Raw genomic sequence first — 26,654 nt, 5'->3', positions numbered from 1 at the left:
CAAATTTCTCCTCCGACTATCAGTAATTCAACATCTGAGAATTGTTTTTTAATGCAGCCTGCACTACACAACAATCTAGTTTCCCTCTGTTACAAGGTTTTCTAACAATTACAAAATTAGACAGGACATAATAAACGGGGGTTCACATTTCCATTCAGACATGATGCTGACAAATGTTCCTGGTTGTCGATATTTTAGATGTCTGTAATATCGACGTAGAAAGTCCTACAAGAATTGCGGATTGCGGACCCCGCAATGAGCGAAAAAATAAGATTACGCATAACGAGCAATTACCAGGATGCTTAACAACTGGCACACACACAGTAAGTAGTACACATTACTTAAACAATTACCCTTCTGTATCCAAACATTGGTCCACACACACAAACTCCATAAACATCTTAAAATTATCCAACAAAAGTTTCATTGGCCATATTGATATATGCGACTGAGCCACAATCGATCGCTCGGCCCAATTGCGATGCAAAATTGCTATAAACCACAAATGCATATTACCTCTCATCCATATCTGTCAATAGCATTGAAACTCGAGACATTGCGGTCATCCCGTCAGCTTTTCCAGCTCGAAATCAACTTTAATTCAACTTGTTTCTTGTAAAAGTTTCGAGCACACCTTCAATCCACGGCACCAACACCTTTCCCGGGATAACGGACGTCGATGCGCGCGCACATGATCCATGATGGCCGCCGTGAGAGAACGATCATTGGTTGAATAAGTATAGAGTGGAAGAAGATAGAAAGGAGAGGAATAGAGGAGTGGGGATGTAATTGGTCAGTGGAAAGGGACCGAACGCATCGAGCGAGCTATTGGCGGGACAGCCATGACGCCATGATGAAAAATCAGGGCGGCCATCATGGATTTCAACATGGCCGTTGCTGCAGGACATCCCCTTCGTTCTTTCAGCCGTTCCAATGTAAGTTTATCGATTTATTTATAAACCTTGTGGCAAATATTTCTCTTGAAGTATATGAATATTCTCCGCGTAATAATTAGACAGCGGATTTTATGCATTTATGACAAAAACGAGTAAATGTAAATTCAACCCATTAAACATATCAAGAAAGAAAATCAATTTCTATTCCATTCTAGTTTATTGAAAATCAGGTAGCACATTTTTATTTTGCATCAAGATCCGCTGTCTAGTAGGTAACAATATATCGTTTTTATTAATCGCGAATTCTCAATTTACAAGAATCAGAATCGAATTTATTTTATCCCAATGAAAATGTTTTCCGAGTAACAATATCTAAATTTCTTCCTCATATTTCGCACATCTTTTCCGTGGGAAAACAATTTTATAGTACAGATTGCTGCTTTATAAGAATACAAACTGAACGGAAAGTTATCGGTGTGTAATTGTACGAACTCAATTAAAGCACAGTAAAAAATGTTTACGATACGCAGCGCGATGTAAAAGCCGGCGAATATAAAATTAAGCAAGAGTGTCGTCCCTCATTTCTCGGCGCGATTTGCATAAATATCTATAAGTGGACAATTATTCCCCCCATCGCCGAAGCCACTGAACTGCAGTAAATTTTCTCCAGTTACCGCGAAGATTATACGCGACGGACGTTCAATAAAACAATCGTAAACACTTGTTGTTCGCACACTTTTTAACACAACGACAATTACTCCCGCTATTACGGAGACATCGCGGCGATTGACGGCGTCGAATAGAAAATCGTCGCATTGTAGACAAAAGCGTTTGATTTATTAGGCATAATTCATGGGAATAGCACTTAATCCCCCCCGTCTTTGCATATGTATACTACTATTCTTCCGGAGCGCTAATATCCTGTTTTATGAGGAAATGTTACACATACAGATTAATTGTCTCGTATATAGGATTTACGAGCAATTAAAGGTGTAACAGTAGGCCTGACAACACACAGCCTCGGATTCATAAAATCATGAACTCCCGGTGTGTGAACTATGTGGGCAAGTAATATACCTGTTTGTCGTCCGCCGTAAAAGTCGGGGCCCCGAAAGATCCTTACGCAAACCGTGGCGTTTCGTGCATCCTAAACGCAAAGGAAAACAGTCGTAAAACGGTTTAAGTATCGACGACTGCATTTGCTCAGTCAATACTTAATTCATTCACGGCGTTTCCAAAAGACGTTCCGCGTTTACAACGCGGCCACCATACACACCGGAACAAACTGATCACCAATAAATCCGACAATCTCTCTTCAAAGACCCGGAGCCTCATTAAACCATCATTAACCCACAATTATAAAGGGCCCTGGCTCGTTTACATTATTCAAAGCTGGACAAATTATCCAGTTTGCATCGTACAATTCTCAGTTCGCACGAACATTCAATCCTTCTTGTACGGTAAAACATTCGTTTAATTTAGTATTTGATCTACCTAATGGTATATAGATTGCGATTTGACTCCAACTTTTGGAAAAAGGGATAAGAAAAATGCTCCCACGATCTGCGGCCTGGCTTGCTGTAAGTAGAATACGTCAGCCATGCACCGACGCGCTCAGTCCAGCGCGCGTTTAGGCACTTTTGCCCTGTGTCTTGTTAACTTTTATTTGCCGCATACAGTATTTACAATCTGGAAACTTAAAATTCAGTGTTTCAAGCATAAATAAAGGTGCCGACCATATTTATTTTGCATTAAAGTAGTTACTTCATTGAATAAAAATTGATTTATGTTGGAGTGATGCAAAGTTCCATGTGACCAGTTATGTAGAAAGTAGAGTGCGAATAATTGAAGGTTACGTTTCCGCAATTTGTGAACGAATAATAGAGTATTGAACTACGATTACGGGTTCGAGGAATACAATCGAACATGTTTGCACGGCCATCAAGGGAAATAGAAAGGTCCGGTGTGACGCAACACGCGTCGACCGTGCGTTCCCATTTACGCGACACTCGAGTTTCGCGAACGAGAAACAAGAATCATCGTTCACCTGTTCATAAGGTCAATAGGTAATGCGATAACGACCGTTCATAATGGTTACGGACGAAGGAATTACCGTGCAAACCGACACTTAAGGTTTATCGTGTCTCTTACCCACGGAGTTATGTATACCGTTCTCTTAAAAGTGAACGGTAGTGAGTTGTAACAAGATTATTGACTTTAAATCCCCGCGAATGACCCTATAGGAGATTGAGGCTACAAATATATTACCAATACTAAACGGGACCCCGTGTATACATATGTATACACAAATCATTCGGCCACTTAACGTCGGAAAAATAGCAGAATAAACAAATTGCGGGAAGTCGTTCGCCGCGCGGGAACGTTACTTTCCGTACGAACTGTCTTCTAACCCCGAGAGAGCCTGATAATGTCCCGGACGATGAAGACGTCACGGTAAATTTAACAAACGCGCCTGTTATTTATTTCGCAGCTGTCGAGGCACCGCAATACTTTTTCCTCGTTCGCGTTTCACCTCTCTCGCCGTTTCTGCGGAGTTCATGCATTTACAATAAAAATTGTTCAATGGAACATTGAAGCATTTAAGCAGTCTGAAAATCTTACCGTATTCCAGGTCAGTATAATTGTTAGGAAAAAAATGTTTGTTTTGTAGAAAAATTCGCAGTCTAGCTATTACTACCAAAGCAGTACTTCAGTGGAAAATTTGTTATTCTACGTAACGGGACTAGTTAATTGGAAAAGTTCACGAAAGGGGTGGTTTTTCAGATTGCAAAATACAAGGTGTGGCCGGACGGGTGGTACAACCGAGCAGAGCGTGATACTACATATAAAAATAAGTCGAGAAAAAGGAGAAACATTTTTTTGTTTGACGCTTCGTTTTCGAGAAAATCGAGTTTAAAATTCCGCCAGGTTCGCGTGCTGTAGGACGCGGTCACAGTGGCTTCGATATTTTATTACTTACTTTTTTCGAGCGTGCGAAAAAGAGCCAGTGTGATCGCGACATTAGTATATGCACAAAGTAGAATTGGTTGATCATGGTCAGACGCGTTAGACGATTCCTACCAATAGCACGTGTATCCGCTGCATTTTCAAACTCGGTTTTCTCGAAAACGAAGCGTCAAACAAAAAGATGTTATTCCTTTTTTTCGACTTATTTGTACATGTGGTATCACCCCTGCACAGTTGTACCACTCGTCCGGCCACACCCTGTATATTAAGGCTTGTGACCCTTGAAGGATAAATTGGTCGGCAGCATATTTCGATTAAAACAGCAGAATCGTGGTGTTTAACCTCTAGCGTTCGTACTGGACTGTATGCGAAAGCTTAATTGCCCTTGACAGACGTGGCCCTATGTCTATTACGTTACCAATAAAAATGTCGCTTTCCTACGATAATTGAGAAGGTCGAGTGTCAAGAGATTTGACATTTAAAAGTAAAAAGAAGAGGCAGGTATCAATTGAAATTTTTAATTTTGTTATATTGTTGTGTATTTATATTGTTTGTGTTATTTATAATTCTACGATTGCTATTTTCGGTAGCGTTTCAAACCGAGTTGCATGTCGAAACGCATTCGGCAAAAGGTAGAGACGAGAAACCTATTCGTTATCGTGCTCGTCGTTTACAAATGCAACGTCGGAGCAGCTATAGTCGTCGGTCGTGTTCACCGATAACGAGCATTATCGGCTTGGAAAGGCAGCTCGGAAAAACGAAAGAGAGAGAAAGAGAAGAGAGACTACACGAGCACAGAGTCATCGAACGGCGTATCTGTTGGACTCGCGTGTAACGATCGAAGATAATCTCCGTCACGAAGCAGTGCATCATTTATTGCACCGCGCTGCACCGGGCTATAAAGATTTCGTGTATTTCGGTTTAAATGCTCGCGGACCCGCCGAATCTATCGGCGACGTTGATAGCGAGAGACCCGAGCAAAACGAGACCGAAAGAGAGAGAGAGAAAAAAAAACGAGGCGAAGATACGGTTCTGGAGATAAGCAGAAGCAACGGGCTGACGTCACGGGGCAATAAAATCCCTGGATATGGCGGCGAGCTTCTCGTCGCCGGGTTTCTTCGACGGGCAATTCCGTCGGGGAAGGTCAGACAGGAGACTTTTCCTTTTCGTTCGGCATCGATTAATTATTATTGCGAATTTCGCAGGCGAGCGCCCGCCGTGCAACGCCGCGGACACCGCAGGAGCCGTAAATCCTTCACCGCGGACGATCGGCCTCGTCTTGCGTAATGCCGAATCATAATTACGTATTAGCTGCCTCGCAATTGCTGCGAGAAAGTACCACGTTCGACGGGGGAACCAGTTTCTGTACCGCCGAGCAGCTTTCTTCACGGAGAAAAGAAACTTTTTCTCATTTTTTCGGTGCACCTGTTCCGCCGCCACGCTGCTGGTCGATTAGAAACGTTCTTGTTCAAGGTTTATAATTTTAAAACGACATAGAAACACGCGTGCACTTTTTATAAGTACGTAATACTTCTATTACTTCAGGAAATACCCTTTTATTCATTCTACTAAATTCAAAGGAGTCACCCAATAGGGAAATAAATTTGTCCGTATAAAAGTACCGCGTATAAACTGTAGCACAGGAACTCTAGTAGAGCTGCGTTGCTGACACGGTGGAGCAAAGAAGACACTTCCGGTCTGACGACATATTTTCGAAAAGCGACGGCCGGTGCGTTCGCGTGAGAGTCGGCGGTATGTCGTGGAAAAAGCACGTTCCGTTATGTATAGAGATCCGGCGAGGACGGTTTGCACAGTGACTCTATCCTATCTCCGGAACTGTTCCCTAATTGCTAAAGCAAACGGTCTAATGAGAAAACCTAACGCCATGGTGCAGCGGCCGGCCACACGCTTTCGGACCGGTCGATCTTGCTTCTTCGACCTTCTCCGGTGCCGTGGGTACAGCCAGCATTGTTGGCGTTAGAATTCGCACCTTCGTATAAATTATTAACGGCGTCTGCCCCGTTAATGATACGATTACATTGTATTGCGTCGGACACGTGGCGCGTATGCTCTGTCGGCGAGGCGACGAGTCTGTCAACTTTCCGAGCATACGAACCGGAGACTTCAAACGCGTATTTTGTTCGTTTCGACGAAAAATTTATTTGATTACTAGGGGAATCGGTGATTGGGGACACAACAGTTAGGTAGTTGAGCCTAGTACCGTCTAACCCGGTATAAAATGATTACCTTAACACTCGATCCCCGGCCAGCAGTCCCAGTGGTCCCTCAGGTCTCGAAACTCAGCGTCGTTGATCCACAAGGACCGGCGAAGCCAAGTGTCACCTCAAACAAGGGTAGCTCTCACTCACACTTCCGTCCCGGCCATTTCACGTCTCGCAGACCAAACAAAGCTACCCACTGGTTCAGGCGGCCCTACATAACTCGGCTAACTATCGTCCGCTATCGTCCAACCACCTCCCCATTATCACTGGCGACATACAAACTTTCGCGGCACTCACTCGAACCCAAAAACCGAACTGGGGATCAACGAAAACCGAACTATCCGAACAACGGGAAGAAGTTGACACGGTGAAAGAAGGGGGTGAAGGGATGAAGAAGAAAGCTGGGAGGGATCAGGATCTCCGAGCGAAGTGTCCTCCGAGGGGCGAGTTTTCGGGATCGTCGCGCGCGGGAAAAAAGGGAAGCAAGTCCTGGCGAAGAGCGTGGATCACAAAAGGAAAAGGTGCGCGCCTGCGTAACGCCGACAATGTACTCCGCAGCTACTTTTCGACCGCATAATAATGGACCACGTTGATGAAACCGGGCTCATGGTTTCTGGATGGGACGTGCCGCGCACTGAACCAGTTGTTCGACCGCGCAGATTCCTCGCCCCACCCTTCAACCCCTACCAGACCTCCTGTCGACGCGATTGCTGAGCTTCGAACCCCCTCCGGTGTCCACCGAACCATGGAGCCGCTCTTGGACCATGGATCCCCACCATGAACACCTCTTCCCCCACCATACGTGGTTCCTGGTCCAGCAACCTTTTGCTTCGGCGCGCGGCTACGCGAACCATTGGAAACCCCCACCAGCCACGCTTCATCGACTCTGTCTAACGGGTGGGACGAAACCATCCACCCTGATGAGACACACTCGGTGATACGATGGGGATGGTCCTCGAAATTTTTCGGATTTTTTCGGAACCGTTTTTCGAGGGAGAAACTCTGTTTTGTAAAAAATTTGTTGTCGAAGATCATTTTAGTACAAGGAAAATAAAAATTTAGGAAATCGACGTCATTTTAAAAATTGTATTTAGTCCCAACCCTTCGCTAGACATATAACTTAACTGGCCCCTTGAAGAGCTAGTAGGAAATCATAAAATTAGCAGTACCTCTCCGAATTTGTTACAAGCTGAACGGAAACTAACAGACGCAGGTTTCTTTAATACAGTCGAAATTACCACAAATCAATAATCCTCCGGATGGTAGCTAAGAATGAGGACGCGAGAGTTCGCATTCGATTTTAATAATGATGTCACTGAAACGTGACGTGACATTATAGAGAAATAAGCTATAAAATAGCACGATTGCGTCAGTAGACTGAAAAGTACGGTTTAACGAGCGGACATTCAATGGAAGCAACATTTTACAAAACATAAAGACACAAGTATGCAAGGCAACGTTCTTGAAATGGACAAGTGGAACCCTGCTAGAGAGCCCCGCCGCCATTAAAATTTGTTCGAGTCCCCACGAGGTCCTGTATCGCACTTGAAAGGAGACATTCTCCAGCCATGATTCAAGTGACGACGACGCCTTTTACCACGCTTGACCGATTTCGAAAAAATTCGAACCTGTTTTTCGAACAACCCTCCAGAGACCCTAACTGGTTATGACCCAACCCCTCTGTTAAAGAGAATACTAACGTTCTTTGGCTGACGGGGTGTGGTTTCCAGAGAATCGACTTCAACCACCGCCGCCATTAATGTCTGCAATCCTTGCTGGAAAGACGAAATGCATAACTACGTATATGTATACCCGGTGCCTTTGTTTCACGACGAAACATGCAATAGAGTTTACTTGAGGGACTATTTTCTGTGCTTTTATGGCAGTATAAATTGAGAAGAGAGAAAAATGTTCCTGTTGGAATGATGGCAATCTTTATCAAACATAATTTACCACTATTTTTAGTGCTTTTATAGCATCATAGGATCTTGTTAACTCTGAGTAAAATTTACTAAATACCCACCTCGAAGAAAACCGAATTTTATTGAACAGAATTTACTGTTATTCTCAGTCGAATGTTATTTTGAATCGCAAATCGCGTTCTATTTTTAATACAGGATCAGGCAAGCCGAGAGGAGCATCGTTCCTCGATCCTCCATCTTTAGCTGGCTTTATTGTTCGCGCCATCGCCGATACAAGTCTCTTCTTTTCACTTCTTTTTTCTCTTCTATCCCCTTTTCGGGCGGACAGGACGCTCTCACGCAGAGTTCGAGCAGCTCGCAAGGGGTTTGACACTCGGAATAAAATACGAGCCAGTTCTGTCTCATGTCACGGGCCGCGCCTACGTATCCAATTGTGCTACACCAACTATACGAGCTACACGCGTATCATTAAAACAGTCCGTTCCGTTTTATCCATCGCTATTCATCGAAATTCTTCGAGAGACCATTCGGGAACTCGTTTGCTTCAATGTTGGCTGCATTCAAATCCTCATTTGCTACTTGGGTGCAAACATTGCGTATCCGGTCAGCAGATTTATTAACAAATGGGACATTTTTGAAACGGCGGGACCTTAGTCCTTGCTCAGACAGCACTTTTATCATAAATGCGTTTACATTATATTATTCATGCAGGTCCTACTAGAATAGACTGAAAGCTTGGCATCGTTCTTCAAAGTTTCAATGTTTCGCAGTACCTGCACACAGAAGAAGGGTGAATTTCCACCCTGAGGAACGTATGGGGGTGTAAACAATGATCAAAGAGAGTCCACAATCTGCTGAACAAACTTCTCCACAATTTTTCAAATCGTTCATACCCTGTGATCCTAAAGACCCATTTCTCAGAGTCTCCAGCGTCGAAAACGTTCTCCACAACAGTCTCCTCTCCGAAATTCTCTGCCTAAAAAGCTCGCGGCCATTTCTGGTGGCATTTCCGCGGTTCCCTTTCAAGTTCCGACGAAATAGTGCTCGTCTATTTCTGGAAAAAGATCGGGTGGACGAAAGAGCAACGTGTCGGGTTCGCCGGGAACGGTCATACGTAAGGGGAGGAGAATTAGGGAGATTCGTGGAAGAGGATGGAGGAGGGGCAGGGAAGAGAGAGCGAGAGAGAGATAAATATAAAGAAAGAGAGAGAAAAAACAACGGTACAGGAGAGCAGTCTGTGGAGGTAACCTCACTGGGAACCGAATCGATCTCTCGGAGCGAGCCAAAGCCCGGGTCCCGACTGGCATCCTCCCCCTTTTGCGTCTCTGTCCCGCTCGAGCACACAACGATACGGAGACGACCACAGCCACGCTGGCCCGCGTCGGTACAGCATAATTTACAAGTGGCCGATCGTTGTGCTTTTTTAAGCGGGCATTAAACGGCCTTAAAGATTGAAATTCACGACGTTTGCGTGTCGTCGTGAGTTATGCCCGAGGAAAGCTTGGACGCGAGCGAGCCGCCTCAATTTGCCGAGATTATGCACCCCCGTGGCGGAACCGGTGGATTAACATTATGCTAAATCTCTCCCGACTACTCCGTTTGATCTTTTAGTGTGCCTCGTCCTTCCTCTCCTTTTTCTATTCCGAGGACGATCCCGCAGGAATGCAAGGCACGCGAGAAATTCTAATCCGATCCGAGGAGCCAAGGGTGGATTCCAGTTAATTCCACCCCCTTCGCTTAATTAGCTTCCAGCGGCTGGGAGGTTTGTTAGGGAACGTCCGAGCCGCTCCAGAAATTTTCTGGATTATCTTGAGAAAAGTTAATCGAATTAACAGACCGCGCTAATTAGCGGGACATACCGCTGCGCTGGTAAATGGTGAGGGACTGACTCATCGCCAGCTGCGTAACACTCGGCGCATCAACATAATCGATCGAAATGACTCGCCTTCACGTAGGACTTCAATTATTTTTAAAATGATCGGATAATTGTTTAACCGTCCAGCCGACTGTCCGTTTCAATTATGAACACGATAAAGTGGAAGAATTATTCACCAATTTCAGAAGAAAATGGACTGGTTACCCGTTAAAATAAGTTAAAATGGCGGAGAAAGGCGAGGAAAAAGGGAAAGTGAGAGATTCGACAAGCATGGTCACGTATCTCGGAATTTAGGCGAATTATTTTGTATCACGTCGCAGCGGTCAAGCGTAAAACGTTAAGACTCGAACACCGAGAGTTGTTATATTTATCGTGATACTCAAACAGCCTTTACGATCTATTAAACACCGCGTCAAACATTTCGTGTCGGGGCCATGACACCGGATCCTTCAGAGGCGTCCTATTGAACCGTGGAATTGTTTGATCAGTTTATCCCTTTGCTACTTCCTCATCTTTGAAGACCACCGTTCGGCGAAACGGTAACCGTGCTGAAAAGTAACGCCAGCTTCTCGCGAATGCGTTCACGGTACAGAAACAAACAATTTGCTCTCTTCGAAGGTAATATTGCTCGACGAAATGGTAACTGGCGACAGTTCTTCGTAAATATACCGTTTACAGTGTCCGTTGAAAGATTTAGCGTTCTGGAAGATCATATTGCTTCACAAAATTGTAACTTCTCTAGCAACTAGCAAGTTTATAATAGAGTTGCCTTAGGGAGTAGCCAATTTCTATTTTTAACGAGCTCCTTCCGAGATCAAAATTTAATGAAACGGTACCTCCAGCAGCTTGAATTTATCTCCCCTAACTTGTGATTCTCAAAGTCCACTTTTAACAAAATATTAGGTTGGCAACTGAGTTCGCAACCTCCACATTTTCTCAGACAAAGTCATTCATATACGTATACTTTTAAAACACGAGTATTTTATATCAAATTAATCGCAAAATTCAGAGCTTCCCAATGATATCAAAAGGAATGGTCACTGAATCAGGTTATGATGATACAATAAAAGAATTACGAAACGAAAGTACGCGAATTTAGTTGCCAACCTAATAGCTAGTTTCTGTAAAAAGCTTTGGGTTCGCTTAAAAATTTTAGGACACTGCATCAAGCGTTCGAATCTTTTTGGAGCCTGCACAATGGCCATTTCAGAGCCGAACGAGCACGCAGAAAAACAGTATTGCTTCGTCGTCGATTTTCTGCCCGTTCAGTGTCATCGGTGCAAGTAGCTGTCATAAAATGGGTCGATTTGGCGGAATGATTCCGGCGCGGCGCGGCGCATCGCACAAAAACAAGACGTGAAATATGAACGGGCTGATTTAAGACGTTAGATTATCACCCGGTGAGCACTTATCGCGTAACCAAACGAAACATTAACTCCACCGTCGTCGCTGAGCTCTGTGCAACCAGCGGATTTAATGCGCCTATTCCTATTTAACTTCTCAATTAACATAAGCGCGCGACTTCATTATTGTCGACGCACGCAACCCCGTCCTCCTCCATACACACACACAATGGAAACCGCAACGCTTTCGGCGCTTCCTCCGTTACCACCTGCTATTCAAATTCGACGCCCACCTGTCACTGGTGCCGAGGTATAATGAGCACGCGCCATTCCTCTCGCTGTACTCTTTGAACCCCTTCTGCTCTTTCCACTCTGCTAATTAATTCCAAACCTCAATTTCGGAGAAAAGATTACGTTTTCTTAACCGTTTCTGGACATCAAAATGTAGTGGAAGGTTCCATGTGCACGGTAGTGCACCAGCTAAATTCTCGCATTACCTCCTTTTACACGAAACAACTTAGCCGTTTTTTAGAGGCTTATAACTCGGCACTGGAGGCAGATGGAGAGATGTAATTTCGTACACTTGTTAAATGCTATCATGTCTCAATATTGACAAAACATTAATCTTCTAACTTTAGTAGGTTCCGAGATATAGGACCTCAAAAATCGCTTTTGTCACTGACTGACTGACTGACAGATCAAAACCTTTTGGGTACTTCCCATTGACCTACAAGCTTGAAATTTGATACATGGGTCCACCATAACAAACACTCAAAGGAATAATTATCAAAGTTTGAAATTTTACACCTTAAAGGGGTTGTATTGAAAAAAAAACATTACGAAATAGGTACGTAGGATAGAACATAGCAGCATAACATACATAAGTATATGTTTTATTGGCTTCGAAGTCGTAACAAATACTGATGGAAAGAACAATCGCTCTAACGTAAACAAAAGAAACGTTACTTTTAAACCAATGGCCATAAAAGGTGTTAGGTAGCGGCCAAGTTTGAATAATTTAGCCCTCCATGTAACTCTTTAAAAATTAAATAGCGTTCTTTTAAACTAATTTTTACAAACGCTTTTTTCAGTATTGCGAGAGATATTTCTAAACTAACGAACTTGGCCATATTTTGTTTGATCTCACAACTTTTTACGGCCATAGGAACTTGGCTCCTGTTTACAGGATGTTTTTGCTGGTTAACTTACAGTTTGTACTATTTTCGTCGTTCTCAATTTTGGAATCTTCTATTTACTTGATAATTAAGACTCTCAGAAATTAATCTGGTCAAATTCGACTCCACAAAAAATTTAGTTTTCTTTCCGGGCAATAAAACAACGGTCTCCTTTCTCATCAAAGCATTAGCACCTTCCCCAATCAAACTAAACGAGGAGCCAATACAAAGCAACCAATGGCTCCAAAATTGATTCGACTGCTGAAGCTTTGAAGCTGAAGTTTTTCTGGATAGAAGGATTAGAAATTGACCAGCCGAGGAGTTAGGCACACTGTTTCAAGGTCTCTCGAGCTACCCCTATCTCCTAAACAAGCACTAAAGCAATTTAAGCCGACGGTTGAACGCAACGTCGGCTACCTACAATTTTCAGAAAAGGATTGCGGTTGGAGTGTTGCCGGAAACGGTCACGGAATAAAGGAAGAAGGAAACCGAGATCGAGACAATGAGGACGACCTTGTGGAAGTCTGGCTCTGCGTTCCAGATGCTTCCGCCTTAGAAAAAATTGCGGTCTGAATCGCCGCGATCCTCCGAAAAGTGAAATCGACGGTTTCCCTCGACCCACATTTTTTCGACGAAAACGTATCGGCGGTTTTCTCGACTCGAACCAGCTTACAAGAAGAGACTGTATTTCTTCCGGATAAAATCGACTGGGGAAAATTGTTCGATTATTCGCGAGCAACGAAATGAGAAAAGATAATGTCGTCGCGGTAATCGCATTGTTTTTATGGCGAGCGATAGTACAGCCCGATTCGATAGCAGCCGATCGTTTCGTGCGTACGCAATCGGGTCGATTAAACGGTCGTGACTGCGCCGTGACAGGTGCTAGAATCGGCGTTATTGTCATTGTAAAAAAAAGATAACGATGTTTGGTCGTCGTTCACCGAACCGCGACACACGAGGCACCATCGGAGAGCTCGTACGATTGTTGCTCGTTCGGAGAAGCAGGTGCTTGTTCCTTTAAATTTCAGTCGATTCCCAAGGTTCACGGGTCTGGGTTCGAGCGGCAAGGTTCGAATGTATGCAGGCGGTATAAAAACAATTAAAAAATCCCAAGGTTGAACGTTAATCCCGCTAACGCGACAGTCTGAAACATTCCCCTTTACAACTATGTAGCGCGTTGGTATTTTAAGTGTAAAATGATTTACCGTGGAAAATAGTAAGTATCTTTCTCATTTTATATTCACTCGTAGTACAGAGTTTACTTTTAACGGCGGAATAGTTGAGCGAGCCGAGGAAGAGCAGCGTACACCAATTTCGCGAATAAACTGAATCTAATATTTTTATTTTTTTTTAAGTTTGATGCGAATAGATTCCCGGTGCGTTCCGAGCAGCTCATCGCGGATCGAGGCGATCAAAGCCTGAAGAATGATACACGTGTCATTAATGGGCCGCGATTTATCATCTTATTAACGTTACGACCAATCGACTGCGGAATAAAAGCGAATTAACGGCCGTATAAATTTCCGCGAGACCTTCGGAGTGATTAGGAGACGTCGGGAAAGCGTGCTGTATTTTTCGGAAAGTATTAAACGCCACCGGAGTTCGAATTTATCGGACAACCTCCGCCAGGAATCTCCGTTTATGCGTCCGAGAATTCGGCGGCGAACAAATTCTCATTTATCGCTGCGTAAATTTGCAACGAGACACGCATGAAACGAGTCGCGAATTTGTTCGCTATAGTCTTCTCTGCAGTGTTTAGAGTCGGTTAAAGTTTGCTCAAAAATCTGTTTGTCGCTTTTCTCTACTGACGCCCACTAATTTTAGTCATACTTCGCATTATTTTCACTGAAAATTGTTATTCCAAGTTCACAAAACATCGACTTTGTTCTGAAAGGAAGCTGCTTCTTACCGGGTCTATGCGCCGTCGGCAGCCAACAGCTGTCAACTCGCGTGACTTTAATTCCCGTCTCGTTATTCAATCTGAAGTGGATTATTAAGATTAACATTGAACGACTGCTAATTTACTAGTAATTACTGTTTTCCCTACGATGTTACCAGAACCACAATGACGAGAAAGAAGAAATACGTTTTTACTTAGCTTCCGTTTCTCACAATTGACTTGTACAGTGTTTATCTTGTAGAAGGATTTTAATTATAATGCAAAGGGTTGATTCTTCATTAAATCGACTATCCTCCGCAAACTCGTCAAGAAACCCCCGCAATAAATCAAGCAGGTAGTCAACCTTCCGCTATGACAATCCACAATAGTGTGAACCATGAACGATAGGGACAACAATTGATCGAAAAACCACAGGTTGGTGCTTCAACCCCCGACGGCGCGGTACGAAACATGAATCGCTCACTCACCCTTCGAGATGTTCACTGCACACCGAAGTCTCTGAAGAACTCGCTGGTGGTTTGCATCAGGAACAACCGGGAGACTCCTCTTGCACAGCGTAGTAGAACAGTTCGCAAAATCTGATTCGCGGTGAGATGCGTGAAAGTTTATGGTATCACCGTTGGCCGATAGGTTCGGAACAAGTGGCCAGACATAAGTAAAAGTGTCTTCACCTCTCGAATCGAATCGAAATGGGGTGCGGGCATCCCGGCCTTGGTTCCGGGTTCCCGTGGACCCTGCGTCGGCGTCGTTGCACCCTTGCGCGGACCTCACCGCGCAAATTCATCCCATCCCCATCGACGTCCGCCCTAATCCTCCTCTGTTTCCCCTCGCACGATGCCATCCTGCCTCCATTTCCACCACCGTCACTCCATCCTGATCCTGTGTGCGTTGCGTGCGTCATACGGGACCGTTTCGATCAGCCTGTCGAAGGGCCACCCTTGTACCGCCAGCCCTTCGCGATCCTCAGCCACCTCCAGGCTGATGGAACGTCTGAAAAATTCATCGGTGTCTTAACGCATCTTCGTGCACAGAAATTACGTTTCCTAGGACATTATAAAAGCTATGACAGAAATCCTGCCTTTATTCGGATTTGTTTCGCACCCCATGCATTATTTGGCAAGATTTTAATGCTTCAACGTGGACTGTGTCGAGTTACAGTCTAGTTAGGGCCATTTTGTCGATGTTCGAACTAAAATATGCTTAATGTTCAGGGCCGTCCACTCAATTTTCGAGGCGTTATTCGGTGCGTCGATTCGGACGTGCGAAATGGAACAGGGTTCGCGCGATATTCTCGCAGCTAAATGAAAATAAATTCACGACCGACTAATGGTTTTCCCTTCGACAAGCATCGGCCGAGCCCTCCGCGCGGATTTTATGAACGCAAATTACAGAGCTCGATGGCCGCCTCCTGCCAACGCCGACACTCTCGGTGTTCCAGGGCCTTGGTAACTTTTTCAATTTCAGGGTCAACGACCCCCTCTGAACCCCGCCAGCTCCCATGTACCCGTATTTCTGCGATCTACCTTGTAAGAATACTTTTTTTTTCATTGGCGTCCATCGACCAGCCCCCTTTCACCCAGTAGGAGTAACGAGCGTTGTCGGGAAAGCGCATGGCGGCCGCCATGATGAGTCAATTCCTTTTGCAATTCGAAGGTCGGAACCTACGAACGCCATCCATTGGGTATTTATTAGTTGAGACTCGTTCTTTGTAAAATCGGGATGCCTCGGCGATTTAAACGCCGCCATTTTGCGATGCCGCGGTGCTGTAATTTCCGACCATAACGCCTTCGAGCTTCAAGTCTAACTGGAGAGAACGTTCCAGTTTCGGCTCGATTAATTAAATTATTTGAATATCGCGAGGCTCTCTTAATGTTCAGCAGCGTGTGGAGGAAATAAATCGCGCAGGTCGAAGTTCAGGGATTTGCTAAGAGAACGGCTTTTAAAATGCCCGTTCGTAAAGCGTTCTAATTACTCCGCGAGGTGCACAATGCGCCAATTAAATCCTAGAAGGACTGCGCTCGGCATAATGCGGGACGCCCGTAATCGCTGTCTCGAGAGGGGACAGAGAGGAGGAGAGGCACTCAGTCTGGCGCACATCCAGAGGATATCGGAATAAAAGAACCGCGAGGACAGTGGCCAAAGAGATTCGATTCCGCCGGCGCAGCGGAAACGAAAATTTGGCGTACGACGCAGTCTGATCGTTTTCCAGGTAAAAACTTTACCACGGCCAGAGCCCGAAGACGCATAAAAGAGGTTATCTCTGGCTCGCGACTGCCGTCGTATCACCCGCTCAGCTATTTCCTACTCGCACACCCGTCGTATATCCGAAAGGATCTTGATTGTCCGTTTCCTCTCCGTGCTTCTTTCGCCCCGGTCGATTTCCGTTGGAACACCCTCGTTGGTACCACCTCCTGATCTCCAATGGGAATTCTAGCAATTTCTTACGGGGTACCTGGTTTGACTTCCACCGGCTCATTTAATTAGCAAACTATGGAAACGAGACGGCGGGCCGAATTTAGAGGGTGAAGTTGCGAGGGTCGACTATCAACGCGTTTAACTTCCTCGAGGAAGATTTTCACACGTCCGTAATCGGGGAACAAGCCAGGAAAGTCGTTCGATTGCTCTCGTACGTGATAATTGGATTGTGGGTCTGAGAGCAAATTGCTGTTTTTAACCGACTTCGAAAAAGGAGGAGGTTTCTCAATTCTCAATTTATGTGTATTCACATAAATTAGATGGAAATTATTTCATACTTTTTAGTGCACTTTTTTTAGTGCGTTTTTTCGAAGTCGGTTTAATTTTTCTTTTATAAAATTTTTGAATAACCATGGCCCACCACCCTAAACTACGTGCGATCAGATCATCCTTCCACCAAAAAATATAAAAAATCGTGAATTATCGAGAAAGAATTAACGAATCACTGTTCCTCCCAAATCGCAACCAGCCGAAATTTCTTCCCCATCGAGCCGTGCCATCGCCCAGCAGAGAGATCAGTTCCGCGCAGATCCCGTGTCTCATATCCCGTTCAATTATTCATACCGTCGCGTCGTCGTCGGAGAGAGACAGATCCCTCCATTGTTTCGGCCGGGTCGATGAATTCGAGCACGCCGGGTATCTCGGGCCGTTTCGTAGCAGCGCTGCCCGTGCCCTCCCCCGGCAGGGGTTGACGTGTCGTTATTTATGCTTCGCGGCTCTCAATCCAACCTCCGACGACAGGGAACGGCATAAATCCCCTCGTGCCCCTCTCTCTATCCCCCCTCTCTCTTTCTCTCTCTCTTCCCGTTTCTCATCCCCATGGCCGCCATCATTGGCTGTTCCTCGGGTTCTCCGGGTTTCTGGCGTGCACACAGCCCTACGGGGATCTCACCCTTAGCTCCCTCTCTCATCTCTCTCCCTTCGTCTCTTTGAAAAGAGAGAGCGAAACGGAGAGATGAAGAGAGATGAAGGGAGAAGAAGAGAGAGATGAATAGAGGACGCAAAATCGACCCAACTTCAGCCCAGCCTCCGCCTACAAGCGCCGCAACGATCTCCTCTCGCGGCGCTGCAACGTACAGCTTCAGCTCGGCTTCCAAGCCTCTATCTGGCCCGTGGAAATTTATGGCAGCTTCGCGGGGGCTGATATCGATCGGTGCAATATTAATAAATCGATCCCGAACCGCGTAGGCGCTGTGTACATAGGTACATAGACTCCAAAGGCAAGCAGAGGCTCGTGCGCGCAACTTTCGTTTGGTTCCGAACCTCTCCACCTATTGGGTGCGAACGATATTCCTGTTTCGACCGGCAGGGAACGATAAAAACGTTTACACGGGGATTTACGACGGTTCACTAGCACTGCGAATTATCGTCGCCTCATTAACCCATTAAGACTGGCCTGGAATCACGTTCCACAACTGCACTGCACGTCCTGCGAACGATTTAGCGACGACTCGAGGATCTTCCGATCGTTTTTCGAAATCTATCAGTTTTTCGGGACAGGTATACATATCGTGTCGCGGTGGAACAAAATTGATGGAGAGAGATCATCGTGCAGGGTGGAAATCCTCTCGGGCGATTCGCATGTTAGGGGCTGCTTAAAACGGACATTTAGAGGTCTGGCGTTGTTCGAGTTAGGGGAAACTTAAAATTGAAGCTTAAGAGGCCCGCCGGTGTATTTTGGTAATGGAAAGAATGCCGGGGACGTTATGGCATTGCAACCGTGGCGTTCGCCGGTTGTTTTCCCAGTTTCTCGGCCGTCGCATACCGATGCTCGCCCCTCTGGTTCGGCCCGAGCACTTAGAGTTTCAGTAAGCGGTAGTTTACGAGATCTTAAACAAGCTATGAAAAAGGTATACCGCGAGGACGGCTCGGCCGCGAGCAGATAATCGCGGAATATAGTCCCCACGGCTCGTGATAAACCATACGTTATTATCATACGAATTACCATAGTTCCTTTTGATATAACGGTCACGGTGAAATCAATTTTCGCATCTTTGCGAGCGCCCGGCCCGGCAACTTTTCTCGCAGCCAGTTATCCTTGTCGTTCGCCACTTCATTTTTATTATGAGTGCGTGTAGTTTAGTTAACCCCTTGCCCTACGATTTATTTTACGATTTCAGTGATTAGAACTTTCTTTGTAGTTCGTAATTTCCTAAAAAAGGAGAAAATTGATATTGTATGCCTACGTGTTCTCCAATAACTATACATTAACGAAACCAAAATAGAATTATTAAACTCTGTTCAGAATCTTCATCACGAGTCTGACACGATATTGTAAGGCAAGAGGTCAAATATTATAGACTCGATCAGTTTTATTTCCATGGTGTGCTTGTTCATCGTTGGAATGCTGAAATTTATCAGCTGTTTGTACGAATTTTTAGGACGGCGCGGCATAATCCGCCATGTTGGAAGTTCAATTGTCTTGTAACAGATTTTCGTCCTAATTCAACTGGGTTAATGGACAAATCGCGCCGCTCTTTAACTCTAGTTAACGCAGCCAACACGAGCTATGAAAGTAGAAATTTGCATGTACATCTGCAGTAAACTCGTGCAACATCTAATTTACTTCGATAAAGAAACAGTCGTAATATTAAATGCGCTTATAATAGTCTAGTCGAGGAACACGTTCAACTGGGAGATTCGGCATTAACGAGATCCCAAATGAGGAAGCAATGCACCGTTCCTTTCGTTAGAACAATAATTAGCCTCGTGTGTAATAGCTGTTGGATCACCAGTTTAGTTGTTTCATGATATTCTCATGGTCGTGGAATAAAGAGGTATCCACAGAGAAAATCGAGACGTCGTTCTCAAAGAAATAGATACTGTGGAAAAACTGATGTAAGGGAGATCAATGTTCATCTCACAATCAGTTGATTTAACGATTAGGAAAATGGACCACAGTCCCCGTGCAAGAAGAATCTGGGGCAATTCTGAGGCAATTTGCTGAGGCGATCCTGAATCCGCGAAGATCCGCAGTCCATCCACGATCGATGAACCTTTGCCACGACCTCGCAGGCATTCCCAGCAGAAAAAACTCGCCTCGGACATGCTCGAAACGGCCTGTCGGGGAGTTAAAGCTAGCCGGACGGAATCCGAGATCCCTGTAATCAATATAATCCTTTATGTCGACGTTGTAGAATTACGTTTATCGTTCCCCAGGACGCGTCCTATATAATACGATGTTCCTTAACAGCACCGTTGTATTTCTTCTCTCCCGGTCTCTCGTGGATCCACTGCGGAGAAGAACGACTGGATGGATCCTCGATCCTCGTGCTCTCTCGCGAAACCAAGGATCCAGTCCGCCCTCGGACGTCCTCGTGTCAGCCGGACTTAATTCATGGCCGTCTTAGTTATCTCTCGACGAGTTTTGCTGTATATCTGTCTGATAGTCCCCCTCCCTGTTTCGCCGTCGGCAGAAAACGAACGCGATGGAAATCGCAGTGGACACGGCCCGTCCCATAAACTAACATTAATTGAAAATACCGTGAGCTCTCCCGGGGACAAAGAACCCGAGGAACATGGGATCACATGCGCTAGATAAGAACCTTAACGACCCGGGACCCGCCATGCTGGTACACCGCGGAACATCCAATCCGTCGGACCAATATACGCTCTCGCTTTCGAACTTTGTCCAGCTTTACCTCTTCTTTGATTTGGTAAATTTAAGTATTTCCTTCCTGCTCAAATATTCTGCTCTATTTATTTGAGATTCTTATACGCCAGAAGTGTATTACGTGTGGCACGTGGTGGGGATCTGATCCGGCCACTCTCCTCATTTTATATAAACGTTATTTCTTTCGTGTACTCCCCTAAAAGACGAACTATCTCTGGCAAACTTGAAAAACTGCAATTCTCTGCTATAAGACTGACTTTGGGATATCGTAGAAGTACCCCTACCAATATTATGTTGGCTGAATCTAAGCTCCCGCTGATAAAAGACCGTTCCATGTTTCTCTGTAACAATTTTCTTGCAAAACTCCACTCAAATGAAAGCTCACTTTGTCTCCAAGCTATTAAAGGTTAATATAATAGAGTTAAAAATAGAGCAATTAGGTCTAATGACATATTGAGTTCCTGCATAATTTCTTTTCGTAAATTTTCTCACTTAATTGAATCTGAAATTAATTTCAATATCGTTTGTTATGATTTCAAAACGCTTACTACCTCAATTCCCTTTGATTTTGAATTTGGATACAATCTCAAGAAATATGATGACCGTGATCAGAGAATCGAGAGTCTGATTGAGGATCACTCTGCTTTCGCAGAGTGACGGTAGTAAAATTTTAAATGCAGAATTCGTCGGTTCCGCTTGTTTCTGCCCTGAGTTAATTTATCACAGAACTAAGAGTGTCGACTATAATGCTCCTGTGTTTACAGCAGAGTGTATTGCTTTGAATGATACTCTTGATTTAGCGATGAGCTATAATAACCAAAGCTTTGTTATCTCGACAGACTCCATTAGTGCTCTAGTAAGTCTGAAATCTCCTAAATTCAATGTTAGAACTAATAGATTCATCTTGGAAATCCAAAGAAAATTTATTCAATTTCATGAAAATTCCAATAATCACTCGATAAAATTTTTCTGGATTCCGGCCCACTCGGGGATACGGGGCAACGAGAGGGTTAATGCCCTAGCTAAACACAAGTGAAACTTCTTGCAGTCTAGTAATGTTTAGAAGTAAATTAAGATTGAAAATGGTAAATAATCCTAATGAAGCGACAACAAGATCAGGAACAACTCTCGTTGCAGTATTTGCAAGACATTTAGATAAAATTGAATTAAGAATATTTATATCATAATTTGTCAAACTATTCGAGGTTATTCGCGAAATTTCGTCACTTCCGTAACGCTCGACCACGTCACTTCCGTAGCGCTAGAAAATTGTAGCCCCCTCAGCAAAGAAGTTACACTTTAAAAAAAAAGTGTATTACGTACATACGGGTTTATTTCTAAAGTTGTCGCGTCAGCCGATCTCGATCGTACGAACTGTCTATCAGTGAATTACTCAATCCAAACACAGCTATCGATGAGGATTTATATTGTCAACAGGTCGAGGGAGTGTTGAAAGGCCTGCAAACTTATCTTAGAAATTAGAACCCGACGAAAATGGTGTTAATGGACTGAGCCAGAATTCGCGTACCGTGGACTGGCGAAGTGATTCATCTGTTTGATGCCGCTAATACGATTGTAAATGTTTCTTCTCCTGAAAGTACATAGTTAGAAGAGATTCGGAGCAAGATCAAAACAGGAAAGTCGGAGATGAGAATGGGCGACGCCGGCCAGGTTGAAGATCGAACGCGAGCGGAGGGGGCTAGGTGCAACAAGAGTGAAAGAAAAGCGTCGGTGTTGCAGCGTTTGGCTCCGTGGTTGCAACCGGGGGCCAGGCGTGCAGGCGGGTGTGCACAAAGCGCCTCGCGATGGAGCACAAAGAAGAGAAGTTGCAACTTGCGGCTATTCACTGTCGGTGGTTAAGTGTTATTATAAGCTATGCGATCTGCAGGAACGGCCGGAGCGGTCTGGGTTCCGCCGGGTAGGAGAACACGCAGACGTTCTACCTCCGCTCGTATAGCCGGGCAATGATTTCACGTTTACGCCCTGGCTATCCGCGCTGGCAACATTCTGAAAACGCTGATGGCAGGAGGAAGTCGAAGAGGGGTTGGGCTAGCGGCAGCTACGAGAGAGCCCGAAGACGAAGGAGAAGAAGAGGAGGGAGCAGAAGATATCCAGCTCCGAAGAGGCAGAAGAGAACACGAAGAAAAAAGAAACGGATGCGGGCGATGAGACTCGAAGGGGGGCTGATGGCGGTCTGTGGGGGATATGGGGAGTCCGGGGGAGTTCAGCAGCGGCGGGTGCGAGCCTGGAAGACAGAGGAAGGCTTTATTTTATTTTAATGGCGCCGTAAGCTCGGCACCGCGCGCACCGAAACCGAGCCCCCGTCATTCAGACTCCTCCGGAGTTTGACACGACTACACGGGATTCCGTCTCATCCCTTATTCATGAGAGATTTTTCTTATCCGTTCCTTTCTTCCCCGCCCCCCCCCCCCCTTCGCCTTCTTTTCCCTTATTCAGCGCCGAATCTCGAGGGTGGAACACAGGAATTATTCGAGCCTTTTTATTTCTTCTGGGTTAATGATGGGACGCCTAGCGAATGGTAGACGGGTCCTGATAGTTTACAGGGTGCTTAGAGAGGTTCGAATGATCAAGAGGTTAATCGATCTTTTGGGTGAGATTATTTGTTTAATTTCTAGATATTGTAAAATGGCCGTCCGAGTGCATACACGCGCAAGAGGTGTCAGTGTTTCGCGCGGAGGCTCGCGTTCGACAGAATGTAAAGTTATCGCCTGTACACCTATTGCCGTACTGAACGTTACGGCATATTTAAATATTTACACTCTATAAACACAGAGCGTGGCCGTAAAAATCGCGGGAAATGCCCCGAGATGTATCGCGTTGATCCAGAACGAGAACGGCCGGCACGCTTTAATCAAACATGAAACGTATCGTCCTAAATTTAGTTGTCCTGCCGACGCTGCTTCGTCGTTTACCTGTTCGTCTTGTTCGAGAATCACTGTACTGCGATTTTGCAATTTTGTTTCAGAATTGCATTTCCTCATGCAGGAACAATTTTCTCCAAGAAATGTCCTCGCTCGAAAAATTCTCAAAAATTGCGTTTTCTCATGCAGGAACAATATTCTCGAAGAAATGTCCTCGCTCCAAAAATTCTCAAAATTCATAGAACAGCCCCGACTAATTAGAATGCCAAAAAATTGGGGGAAAGAGATTATGAAGAGAGAACGATGTGGAGAAGGACACGAGCGAATTCCAAAGCAGAGTAGCTCTCACGTTATCGATGTAACAGGAGGACGCGAAAGTAACGTCGAAATGACGGGTCCTCAGACCAACGATCTATTCCGTACGGAACGAACGGAACGATTCTATTAGCGATACCATTAACGAGTCGGGTTTATTATGCTTGACGCTCGTTTTTATAGTTATAACTCGGGCCACGTTCTTCCCCACTCCCCTCCCGGCATTTTGACGTCGCGAGATAGGGGATGACTGGCAACCAATTAGGCTCGATATAGATGTATCCTCGCGATATCTTTTCCGATTCGGGGGGAAAGCTCGTTTATACTCCTCGTTGCCCTCATCTCGGCCCCCATAACCGAATGAAATCATTGTGGAAACGTTCCGTTCAATCGTGACTCTAACGTTGAGCTGTTTGATCTATCCGTTATTCAATTTTCCAATTATTCTTCCCGGCAGTTGTTGACAAAATGGCGCCGTACGGCAGGGAACGACGGGAAACGTTCATCCCGCACACACACAACAGACCGAAATAAATTAAAAACCAATTCAATACTCTTGAAACTCCTACTTGAACCTTCTTCGAAGACTCCTAAAAGCACGGAGCCCGTAAAAATCGTCTCTCCGCAAACAAAGCACTCTTTCAACGAACTCCGAAGACCACTTAGCTATTTATTTATAATTCACCCCGGGCAGGAAGTCCGTCCTCCGACTTCGAGTAAAAAGTCGCTCCTAAGGGCCGGGGTTGTAACTTTTCGGCTGGTAGACAGGAAGGAGGTCTCCTTGGCGTCGGCATTTTTCAAGAAAGAGCAACATTTACGCGAGAAAAAAAATGAACGGCTCGTTTAGTTAGGGCGAGGCTGTCACGGAAAAGGGGGATGGAAGCCGCCGGAGCTTAACAATCCTCCGCAGGGGTGGGATTTGTATGCTTAAGGGTGGGTAACGACTTAGGGGTGGAGAGTGAGAGAAGGGAGAAAGAGAGAAGAGAGGGAGAGGAGAGAGAGAAGCTGGAAATGTCCGGGGGTCGTCTGGAGAACGAGGAGCCAGGAAAACGGAGGGAAAACTCCGGATATTAGAAACGCACACGCGGGCTTCGTGCCACATGCGTCCAATAAGGGTGGCTGCTAAAACCAACGTTTCCTCTCGTAAATCTTGCGATCTTTTTCGTCGCAACATTGTGCGATGTCCGTGTCGACATTGTGCCGCGTAAGTCTCGCGGAAAAATGGCGCACGATTTTATGGGAACGAGCTGATTTCCCTCATTAAACCTCGCTAAATCCGCTGATCGTTTATGTTTCGTTCGCGGACAGATGGATCCACTCTCCTTCAGGCTAAGCGATTTTTTCTTGCCACGAGATATTGAAGAGGATCCAATTTTCATCTCCCAAGCTTGTCCGCACCCTTCAGATTGTCGTAAAAATTACGGCGCGGAAAAATTGTTTTCCGGGGTTCTAGCGATAAGAAACAAATGTCTAACGGCTGAAATGTTAGGAAATAAAGTGTGTTACTCCGGTTTGTTACACAATCCAGGTGGAGAATCTGTATTCTGTAAGATTCGCAATCTAGTAATTATTTTCTTATCCATTCGGAGATGGACGTTCGGGGTTTATGGGAACGGTTCTAATATAATTGTAATATTTTATGTCTTATAGGGCTGCCGGCCGTAAACCAACTTATCTGAATTAAGGAAGATAGATAAGGGGCATTGTTTCTCTTGGCACTCAAGGTTTGTAGCCGAGAATGACGCGAACGACTGTTGCGTACCATAGCTACTCATTGTGGCCATGAACGCATCAAATCCGAGCAATCTATAAGGTCAAATACATTTCTCTGTACAAGGTAAAATTCTTTTCTTGCTAAAATTCTTCGTGAAACGGTAATCTGTGATTAGGAAACCGAAAAAGATTTTCAGGCGACTGTATCTGTGAGATGGATACTAGTCCATGCGATAAAAATGGCGTCGGAAGGGGATCGAATGGGATCGGCACGCGGTAAAATATTCCGGAATGTGAACGGGCGATGATGGCCGTCGTTCCGCCGATTTTGTGGCGTGGCCGTGTTCGACATCGTCTGCGAAGGGATGCAACGGCGGGACTGTAAGTACGAGCAACGAGGTAATCAAGGGGTTGAATTGCGGCGACATTTCCTGAAGAGCGTTGTCCGCGATCTCGCAGACCACCCTCGAGCGTCGCGGCAATCTCCATTTTAACAGTCGGGCTCGCGATAAGATGATAAAACCGCCGTTCCGACCGCGGCTTGTGTCTTCGACGAAGTAAAAAAATGTATTATATTGTTACGCCTGATTTGATGCGGCGATTCGATGGGATTTAACGCGACTTAACGTTCCCATTCGCGTTAACGCGTCCGTTCTGGGCCTTTCGCATCGCCGAACATTCCTCTGGCGATCAAAATCGTCCGAAGTGATCCTCACACCCCGGATTTGGGGCATTTAAAAACATTTCTTAAACCCACACTGCTCCACGAGAGTGCTCGATCAAGCTGATTCTTCGAGTTCGGTTTAACAGCCCACTCAAGAATTAAACGCGGCGCGCTGTGGTCTAACAGTCAGTTCTAGCGCGAATAAATTAAAAATACCAACTAACGTAAATCTGTTAAAATTTATACTTGTATAATACTTTGATATGTATACTACAATAACAAAAGCAGAATTAGTAAATCACATCACCGTATTATTGTTGGCAAGACTGTCAACATTCCAGTAACTACATTTTGTTTTTCTGCGTTAGTCAATTGCTACAAATTATAACCTCAAAATATCGAGTTCTTTCTTGAAGTGTGCATAAATTGTGTTAGTATCTTGTTATACATACATATATGATATTATCAGTATGGCTGTAACTGGAAATGGTAGGTTTACATTTCCTTCACACACTTTGTGATATACATATGAACTGATACTCTTTAAGAAAGATTATTAGAATGTCGTAAGTTTTACAAAATTTGCACGCATTTGCACGCGTTGCGAAGTATTTAATTTGAAAGCTTACTTCATTTCCATAAACGGGAAAGAGAAAACGCGATCCCCCGCAATCCCATTATCATTTTATTT

The 26,654-nt window shown here is 44.9% G+C and overlaps 1 protein-coding gene and 1 long non-coding RNA gene across 4 annotated transcripts in view; one reads left to right on the top strand and one right to left on the bottom strand.

Moving 5' to 3' along the window:
• The window catches only part of LOC143207809 (uncharacterized), a 68,827-nt gene extending 67,904 nt beyond the window's left edge, over window positions 1-923 (bottom strand). Inside the window, exon 1 of one of the 3 annotated variants that reach the window (XM_076421610.1) lies at window positions 517-923. In XM_076421610.1, coding sequence (XP_076277725.1) covers window positions 517-566 — 50 coding nt within the window. In that variant the 5' untranslated portion in view covers window positions 567-923. The remainder of the gene's footprint in view (window positions 1-516) is intronic. The other 2 variants (XM_076421609.1, XM_076421608.1) reach the window with 2 other exon arrangements.
• Window positions 227-25,874, top strand: LOC143207810 (uncharacterized). The gene is made up of 3 exons (XR_013008761.1): window positions 227-323; window positions 623-935; window positions 25,237-25,874. It is a non-coding gene; the product is annotated as an uncharacterized LOC143207810 (long non-coding RNA).
• Window positions 25,875-26,654: the final 780 nt, after the last annotated feature.

The sequence above is a fragment of the Lasioglossum baleicum genome, chromosome 4, assembly GCF_051020765.1.
Source record: "Lasioglossum baleicum chromosome 4, iyLasBale1, whole genome shotgun sequence".
Lineage (NCBI taxonomy): Eukaryota > Metazoa > Arthropoda > Insecta > Hymenoptera > Halictidae > Lasioglossum > Lasioglossum baleicum.
The sequence above is the reverse complement of the archived record's forward strand: the minus strand, read 5'-3'. Positions and strand labels throughout refer to the sequence as shown.